At 39.0% G+C, this 9,649-nt stretch overlaps 1 protein-coding gene across 1 annotated transcript; it reads right to left on the reverse strand.

Moving 5' to 3' along the window:
- Positions 1 to 443: 443 nt before the first annotated feature.
- On the reverse strand, positions 444 to 6,349 carry SPINK4 (serine peptidase inhibitor Kazal type 4). Its single transcript, XM_007497895.2, has 4 exons — positions 6,244 to 6,349; positions 3,639 to 3,679; positions 910 to 1,022; positions 444 to 603 (listed from the first exon to the last, which is right to left on the reverse strand). Exons 1-4 carry the CDS (start codon positions 6,299 to 6,301, stop codon positions 558 to 560), a joined length of 258 nt encoding a protein of 85 aa, XP_007497957.2. The 5' UTR covers positions 6,302 to 6,349; the 3' UTR covers positions 444 to 557.
- Positions 6,350 to 9,649: the final 3,300 nt, after the last annotated feature.

Genomic DNA, 9,649 nt, shown 5'->3' on the forward strand with positions numbered 1-9,649 from the left:
TGGTGGATCCCTTGAATACAAGAGTTTTGAACTTTTTTGTTGATCATATAGTGGGATCAGGCACATGTGTAACTACTTTATAGTCTGAGCAAGATAGATCTAGGAGAGAGGGAGAGAGACAGAGATTAAGAGAAACAGAAAGACAAAGAGAGAAACAGACAGAGAGGCAGAGAAAAACAGAAAGCAAGAGGAAGGGAGGCGGGAAGGAAGAAAGAGAAAAAGAATGAAAGAAAAGGCAGAATTCTTCTTGTCTCCCTCATCTTCCCTACTCCCTCTTCCTTCCCCCAAACCACATTTTCCAATGCTTTCCCTTGATGAAGGAATACTTAGTGTATACTAATATAGTAGAACCGAAATGCAAGGAATGTCCTTTGGTGAGAACCTTCTAACTTCATGAAGTTCCTTTGATGGTTTCAATGACAAATACTCAGGCTAATTCTACATGTTGATTTTATTGTACTTGATAGAGATTGTATTTAGTGGGGAGAGGGAAAAAGGACTTTATTTCTGAAGCAATTAGAAAAGATTCACACAGTCTCCTATTGCATGTTTCTTCTTTAGCATGGTCCATCCTTTGTAATCTGGATATCCTGTTTAGTTTTTCTATAATCAAAGGAGAAGAAAGTAAATGTTTAATAAAATAAATAAAAGTATATAATAGAATTAATATTAGTCAAATAAGTAATGTAATTGGGACATATTTAATACAATCAATAAACATTCATAATAAAATCTACATTAAAATAGAACATAGATAATGTTACTATGTGGTTATCTATATCAATATGGGGCCAGCAGGGATACTTAGGTACAATTAGGCCTTCTTGCTAATTTGAATTTCATACCATTTGTGGATTATGTAGCAATACCAAAAGGCTCAGTTAAATGTAAATTAGAAAGTGAACTTACATTCTTGCAATGCACAGTTGACACTCATTGCCATAGGTATTCCCATTGGTTCCACAAACAGGTTGGTATATTTTGGGGCAAATTGGGATTCTGCCCATGTGTTCACAGATTGGCTGAGGAAAGACATTTAGGTAAATGAGAGAGAAAAAATCATTATTCTCACTAGCATGTTAATTTCTTTGGAAGAAACTTTGTGGAAAAAATTCTGGATAGTCATTTAACTAGATTTCAGGAAAAGACTTTCCCACCCACATACTCTGGAATGCTTAGGGAGGAGCAAACCCCTAAAGCACAAGCATAATCTCTCTTGAGATAGAACCAGATCCTCAATTTCATGTTAAAATGTTAATTCTTACTCCTAGTTCTCACCAAAACAGCAATGGCGGTTGGGTTGGTTGGCTTGCCTGTACAGATATGAACACTTTGGTAAGACAGAGCTTGACTGAGGGAAGCCAGGCCAATGGCTCCATTATTATTACATCTTCAAAAGGTTTTGATACATCTGTACAGGTACCATCCCTTCCACTATAGATCATAATCCCCACCTGCCTTAGGAGACAGTTTTATGAATTGCTTTGATTAGAAGAAATAAAACGCCCACTTTTGTGATGAGTCTGACTGAATCTCAGAAAACAAGGAAGTCAACTTGAGTCAAGTCAACACACGTTTATTAAATGCTTCTACATTGGCACAAATGCCAAATACTTTGCTAAATGCTAGGATACAAAGAAAGACCAACAAAACAAAACAAAACAAAACAAAGCCAAAAAAACCAACCCAGCAGGAAAAATCCCAGGTCTCAAGGAGTTCACAGTCTAATTGGAGAGAGAAGATGCCAACAATTAGGCAGTAAGGAGGATCAGTGGAGAGAGCACTGGACTTGGAGTCAGGAAGACTTGAGTTCAAAATCAGCCTTGGACACTTACCAGCTATGTGACTCTGGGCAAGTCACTCAATCTCTGTTTGCCTTAATCCACCAAAGAAGGAAATGGCCAACCACTCCAGTATCTTTGCAAAGAAAACCCCATGGACAGATAGTATGGCCAATGGGATCATGAGAGTCAGATGGGACTAAACCATTGAACAACAGCAAATGTAAATGTTAGTAATTATTACATAGTATTCCTCCATCTCTCTTCCCTTCCCTTCCCTCCATTTTCTTTCTTTCTTTCTTAAATAATTTGGTTCACCAAAGTTCATTGCTTTGGCATAAATTCTATAGTCTACATTATCTAAGATAAATTTCTAATTTTATTATACTTTGTTTAATGTAAATTCAGTCACTAAGAGAAAAAGGAATACAAGCTTCCCACCCTAAGAGATTCTTTTCATTTCTTTCACCTTCTCCTGATATGTGTAACCCCCACAAAAATAGGACAGAGATAGATTACTGGTTGTTGTGCCTAATCATTAGAAGAAAGAAAAAGGAAGGAAGAAAGGAAGAAAGGAAGAAAGGAAGAAAGAAAGAAAGAAAGAAAGAAAGAAAGAAAGAAAGAAAGAAAGAAAGAAAGAAAGAAAGAAAGAAAGAAAGAAAGAAAGAAAGAAAGAAAGAAAGAAAGAAAGAAAGAAAGAAAGAAAGAAAGAAAGAAAGAAAGAGAAAGAAAGAAAGAAAGAAAGAAAGAAAGAAAGAAAGAAAGAAAGAAAGAAAGAAAGAAAGAAAGAAAGAAAGAAAGAAAGAAAGAAAGAAAGGAAGGAAGAAAGAAAGAAAGAAAGAAAGAAAGGAAGGAAGGAAGGAAGGAAGGAAGGAAGGAAGGAAGGAAGGAAGGAAGAAGCAAAGGAAAGGAAAAGATGGAAGGAAGAAGGAAGAAAGAAAAAGAAAGAATGAAGGAAAGAAAGAATGAAGCCAAGGGAAGGAAAGGAAAGGAAGGAAGGAAGGGAGATAGAGGAATACTATGTAATAGTATTTATAATTTACAAAGCACTTTAATCATAACCCTTCCTCTCTGAATTTAGGAAGGAAGGGGAGCAGTACTCATTTGATTGATTGTAGGTTGCAGCAAATTGTGAATTCAGACCAATCTAGGCTTGGTTTTTATCACATGATGGCAAAATGGAAGTGAGAGCTCCCTCAGTAACTCTTTGTTCAGTTGTCAAGTCATGTCTGATTCATCACGACCATGTATGGGGTTTTCTTGGAAAAGACATTGGAGTGGTTTGTTATTTCCTTTTCCGATGGATTGAGGTAAACAGAGATTGGGTGACTTGTTTAGGTCACACAGGCAGTGAGTGTCTGAGGCCATATTTGAATTCAGATCTTCCTGACTGTCTATCCAGTAAGCCACCTAGTTGACTTCGGTAACTGTAGGGTACTGCTTTATTTAATAGGGGAAAAAACCCCCAAAAAACCCAAGGTGGGATCTGATCTGAGTCTGACTTTGAGTGCTATCATTCAGGCACAAGTTCCAGGAAAAATTCCATCTTTTACAGGAAGTCTTTCTCAACCCTTCTCAATTCAAGTACCTTCCCTCTGTTAATTATTTATCCTGCACATAGCTTACTTTGCCCATATTTGTTTGTTTGCCACATTAGATTATAAGCTCCTTGGGGGCAGGAACTGTCTTTTTGCCTCTTTTCATATACCCAATTCCCATCCAATCCTGAAAAAGCATAGCTTGTCCCCAGGGCACAGGACCAAGTAGCTTAGCACAGTGCCCAGCACATAGTAGGCACATAATAAATGTTTATTGATTGATTTAACTAAAAGAGATTAATAGATGTATCCATCTTACCATTCTCTGAAAAACCACTTCTGGTGACTTCCCTGGCTCTCCTGCAATAAATGGTAAATTAAGGTAAGACAAAAAAGATAAGCAGGATGATTCCCAAGGTTCTTATGGCTACCCTCTGTGAACTGTAAACTTATTCAGTATGCTTATGAGTCATCTTTCCAATTGACACCAAAATCTGCCATGGACTTTGTACAAGGTAGGGAGGGACATTAATCGGAAGAATGAATTCTAGTATGTAAACAGGACTCTGCCTCCCCTACAATGTAGCCCAGAGACTGGTTTAGAGGGAAGAAGCTAGATTCTGGGCTGGGATGTCCCACTGCAAGAAGCTGAGTCTTGGTCTATGTGGTTCCAAGGATGTCACAGGGTCTTAGATTTGGACAGGTTGGGACCTTGAAAGAAGAGGTTGGTAAATTCCCATGATGTCAGGCTTTCAGTGAAAGTGTGTTCAGTCACTTTACAGTCAGTTCAACTCACAGATGAGGGTAAACTGAGGTAAATGGGGTTAAGTGATTTGACCAGGGTTACTTAAGTTAGTGTCTGAAGTTAAATCTAAACTCTGGAAGGTGAGTCTTCCTGATTCCAGACTTGTCACTCTTTCCACTGGCCCTTCTGAAAAGAGTATTCAGAGAAGAGAGAGAGAGAGAGAGAGAGAGAGGGAGAGAAAAGAGAGAGAGAGAGAGAAAAAGGGGGGAGAAGGAGGGAGGGAGGGAAGGAAAGAGACATTGTGGTACCACAGGCAGAATGTCACTCATTACACTGCCTTCTAGTGTTGTGAGGACCAATTGAGATTACTTGGCACATAGTAGGCACTATATCAATGCTAGTTATTATTATCATTGTCATACAAGATTTCAATTGAGATCATATTTTATACATGATATATTTTACCCGCTGCCTGGCTCCTAGTAGGCACTATATAAAATGCTAGTTGTTATTATTATTATTATTATTATTCCAGGTTTCCCCCCAAAGTCTTAAATCTTTTAGGATACTTTGTATAAGATCATAGCTACCCTTTTGGAAGGATTAGTAAAAGAAATGAGAGAATCCCTGTAGCTCTGCCTTGACTAGTCCCATTTCTACAAATATGTGGAGGAACAATTAGAAGACCGTCCTCTTTTCCCACATTTTCCTTCTTCTTCCTTCTTCTGTCTTAGTCAAGTATATACAAGAAGATAATTATGAAAAATAGACCTGTAGGGAGCAGCTGGGAGGCTCAGTGGATTGAGAGCCAAGCTTGGAGATGGGAAGTCCTGAGTTCAAATTTGACCTCAGACACTTCCTAGCTGTGTGACACTGGGCAAGCCACTTAACCTCCATTGCCCAACTATTATTGCTCTTCAGGTTTGGAACCAATAACAATATTGATTCTAATATAGAAGATAAGAATTAAAAAAAAGATATGCCCATCAGTCTGGCATGGCAGTCAGAATGTCACTTTAATTCATCCCATTGCCTGGTTCAAGTAGCTGGGATCTACTGATATTTGCATGAAAAGCCATATCTAGCCCTGGGCAAATAGAGCTTTGCCCAAGGGTTCTGCTAGGCACTGTGCTTTCTCCTTATGGCCCCTCAGACTTCACGGCGTGGTCCTCTACATCCTACACCAACTATACCTTCCTTCCTTCACAAGGGGATGATGGGTCAATGAGGTTAAAAACTGTCCATCCTTTCAATGAGGAGACGGAACATTTCAGTGATGAAGCATCACCTCTTAGTGCCCAAACTATGGCTTTGGTGAATTTCTAGACTGTTCTTTCGCTTGTGCCACTCTGACGGTTATTCTCAGACACAAAGAAGAACCAGACTAACCATGCCTCATCCAGCCCATCGTCCGACGTGCTTTTCTTTCCTCTTTGGTCTTGCCCAAACCATGCTCCCTCGGCCCAACCCTCGAGTCCCTCCCTTTGGAAGCCACATCCCTCCTTTAAGGCACAATTCCATCGTTATTTTCTCCAGATATGATGCCACTAGCCAGGAGAGATCAGTCTTTGCTCAGAACTCCCACATCACCATGTACCTATCTTCGGCATCTACTACATCTTTCCTTATTTCTTTCTTATTTGGGTAATTGTCTTATTTCTTCCTGTAAGCTCCTTGGAGGTAGATGCTATTTCTTACTCATCCGAATTTCCCACACAACATTTGCATATTGTAGTTTGATTAGTGAATATCAAACGAATTGTGATACTACATAGACATCTAAGTCGATTTCATTACAGAAGAGACATTTAGCACCACGAAATCTTAAGAGAGGCCAATTGGAAGGCTCTTTTTACTTGCCTCACTAGGCAAGGCTAACCAGGCAAATAAGGCTTTTTCAGGTACCCAGGAGAGGGGCGTTACGAGGATATTTTAAGTCACCACTGGATTTTGTCCTGATTTCTACATTCCCAGAACACAGAATGGGATAATGAGATGATGATGGAGGATTAAGTGAAGAAGGAAGGGCGCCAAAGTTGACTCCATTGCCTGCTCCAAGTCCTATCTCTGTCCCTGTTCCTTGACCCCAAATAGCAGAGAATTTTAGCCTGCCACGTCCCAGGTCTACAAATTCAAAAAACTCATGGCAAGAGACAGTCCTAATTTGGTACCAACTTACCCCAGGCACTAGTGATGGCCGCCAGAGCCCAGATGACCATACATATTTTGACCTTCATGTTGAACTCAGCCTTGGAGTTGTGATGGGGTCTGGAGACTGGAAATGGTAGCGGTGAAGAAAGTCACTCTGGCCTTATACCCTGACCCCTATTTATAACCCCAGCCAGCCCCTCTTATCTTATCATGGGCCAGCTGGGAAATGCACTATCTGAGACATGCTATACTCCAAACAATTAATTCTTCCACTTCCTGGTGAAGGGAGATTTTTGAGTCTCTTCCATCTAAATAAATGCTCTTTCCACCTAGCAATGTAGGATGCTCAGAATGATGCATCTTCCTGCCATGTTAACTTCCTTGATTCCTAGAGACCTTATAGATGACTTTTATTGGGCTCACATACTTCCTAGAAGAAGAAGAGTTGGCTCCAGGATTTTCTTTTGAAGAAGCACAAAGATGAGTGCCTTTCTCTGAGTTGAATAAGAGATGGAGCTCTTGACATCTAGCCATCAGTGCCTGGCCAGAGGGCGGAGAAAATGAGGGGGTTTAATGCAGAATTGTGTTGGAAGGGGTAATTATAGAGAGTCAGGCTTGGAAATGGAAGGTTCTGGGTCCACATGTGGCCTCAGACACTTCTAGCTGTGAGACCCTGGGCAAGTCACTTAACACCAAATGCCCAGCCCTTACTGCTCTTCTGCTTTGGAATCAACATTTAGGATCCATTCTAAGACAGAAGGTAAGGATTTTTCAAAAATAATAAAAAAATAAAGAAGTGTGTTGGAGCCATTTTTTTTATCAGCAAGAGTCCCTTGTTATTTTTTAGTGTGGACATTTATACATCAGAAATCTGTGAATTCTACAGATCAAGACTTGAATTATTATTTAATTGATCATGTATACATAAAGAGAATATATGGAGAAAATATTAATGATGCAAATTTAACTGAAAAGTATGTCTTCTTTTCAGGGAGCTGATTATTAAACATTTACTAGAACATTAGTGTCTCCATCCCTGATAACTGTCATCCTATATCTTTCCTTTTCTTTGTGGCTTCTAATCCTAATTTTGCCACTAACTTGCTATGTGACCTTGGGCAAGGTATTATCAATAAATTAATAATAGCAATGTCAGGGCAGCAAAGTGGATCAGTGGATTGAAAGCCAAGACTAAAGACAGGAGGTCCTGGGTTCAAATCGGACCTCAGACACTTACTAGCTGGGTGACCTTGAATAAGTCAATGCCCATTGACTAACCTCTACCACTCTTCTGCCTTGGAACCAATATACAGCATTGGTTCCAAGATGGAAAGTAAGAGTTAAAAAAAAAAAGAACAATAATGTCTACTCTACCTCTTTTTCTTCTAAAGAAGTTTTTATTAGGGCTTTTGTCATTTCTAGATATATTGCCTACCCTTCGAACAAAGAAAGACAATTAAGCAAAACTGACCAGCGCAGTGGCCATATTTGACAGTGCATGCAACATTCTGCACCATAATCTTTCCATTTCTCTGCTGAGAAGTATGTTTGATCCCCTGTCCTTTGAGTGCATGGCTTGTTATTACATTTCATCTGACCTAAGCTGTTTTTTTTTAAACAATAGCTGTTGTTTTCAGCAATTTATCATATATGAATGTCATGGAATATTATATGGAATTAGAAATGGTGAAGATGAAGAATTCAGAGAAACATGGGGAGATTTACATGAACTGATGCAAAGAAAATCGATGTAGGAGAATCGTATACACAATGACCTACCTTTATGATGGGGTTGCTTTGAATATTAAATGAAATATAAATGATAAATATCAAGTTAAATTTTATTTCATTTAAATAATTAAATGAAATAAAAGTGCAAAATCTTTGGAAAGTATAAAATTCTAGAAGGGGCAATAGTTTTTATTATAAAGCAATCTATACTGCCCTGGAAGAATGAAACCCTGTTCACAGGTCTCAGGACACTAACCATAGGCAGTCTTATATGGTAGTTATTTGTAAAAGTCTTAGGAGCAACTTGAAGGCAGATGTTATGTGCTTCTTCCACAGGACCTTGTATATAGTAGGTGATTAGTAAATATGAACAATAGCTGGTAGTTTTTAGCACCTAGTGTATGCAAAACACTGTAGAAATATCGTATTGGTCCTGACAACAACCCTGTAAGCTATTATGATCTCATTTGATCCTCACAATAACCGTCAGAGATAGATGCTATTATTTCCATTTTACATTTTACAACTGAGGAAACCAAGGTAAACAGAGGTTAAACGATTTGCCCAAGGACACACAATCTAGAAACTAAGTTCAGATTTGAACTCAGGATTTCCTGATCCATCACTCTATCCACTGTGCCACATAGCTGCTTCAATATTGAATGGATATCTCCAAGTGTATCCTTTCAGCAGTGGTAGGAACAATGGACATTAGTCCTAGAATATTATCCATAAGGGAAAAAAACAACTGCCCCCCCAACTTCAGTGTATAAAGACTTGCTGTGTTTTTATTTTTATTTATTTATTTTCCTCTTTAATTTTATTTTTATCATGCAAAATACACTTCCATACTGTAAAAGCATACTCTTACAGAACCAAAACTCCTCCCTAATCCATAAATGCACTGATGTGAAAGATAGTATGCTTTGATCCATCCAACTTCAAGAGTTCTTTCTCTGGAGGTGGATAGCACTCCCCATTCTAAGTCCTTCAGGATTGTCCTGGATTGTTGAGAGGAGCCAAGTTTTACAATGTTGCTGTTACTGTGTACAATCTTCTCCTGGTTCTGCTTAGTTCACTCTGCATCAGTTCATGTAGGTCTTTCCAGCTCTTTCTGAAATCATCCTGTTCATCATCCCTTATAGCACAACAGCATTCCATCACCATCATATACCAAAATATGGCCATTTCCTAATTGAGGGACATCTTTTCCATTTCCAATTCTTTGCCACCACAAAAAAGAACAGCAATAAATAATTTTGTATAAGCATATCTTTCCCCCCTTTTTACTTGCTGTCTTTTAATGAAGATCCCAGCCCTGTGGGGTGGGCCAATCCCTGCCTCAGCAGGAAGAGTTAACTGCTAATTCTTATCACTTAAAGACCATCTTTTTAAAGTCAATATTTAACATTATCATTTCCTGTATTTAAAAAACTAGATGATAATGGAGAAAGGGAGGTAACCACAGTGACTGTTGGCCCAACAACTCCCGAGGTTTTCTTGGGCTGATAACGCCATAGAACATGAAGACTGAAACCAGTACTCCCCAACATCTGTTATTAAATTAAAAGTCAGCAGCCCCTGCCCTGGAAGCTACTCTCAGTGGCCCTCTACCACCCTGCCAGGAGCCTCTTTTTCTTTTCTTTCTTTCTCTCTCCTTGTTCTCCCAGTCTTCTTCTTCTTCTTCTTCATTTCTTTCCCCA

Source organism: Monodelphis domestica, chromosome 7, assembly GCF_027887165.1.
Source record: "Monodelphis domestica isolate mMonDom1 chromosome 7, mMonDom1.pri, whole genome shotgun sequence".
Taxonomy (NCBI): Eukaryota; Metazoa; Chordata; class Mammalia; order Didelphimorphia; family Didelphidae; genus Monodelphis; species Monodelphis domestica.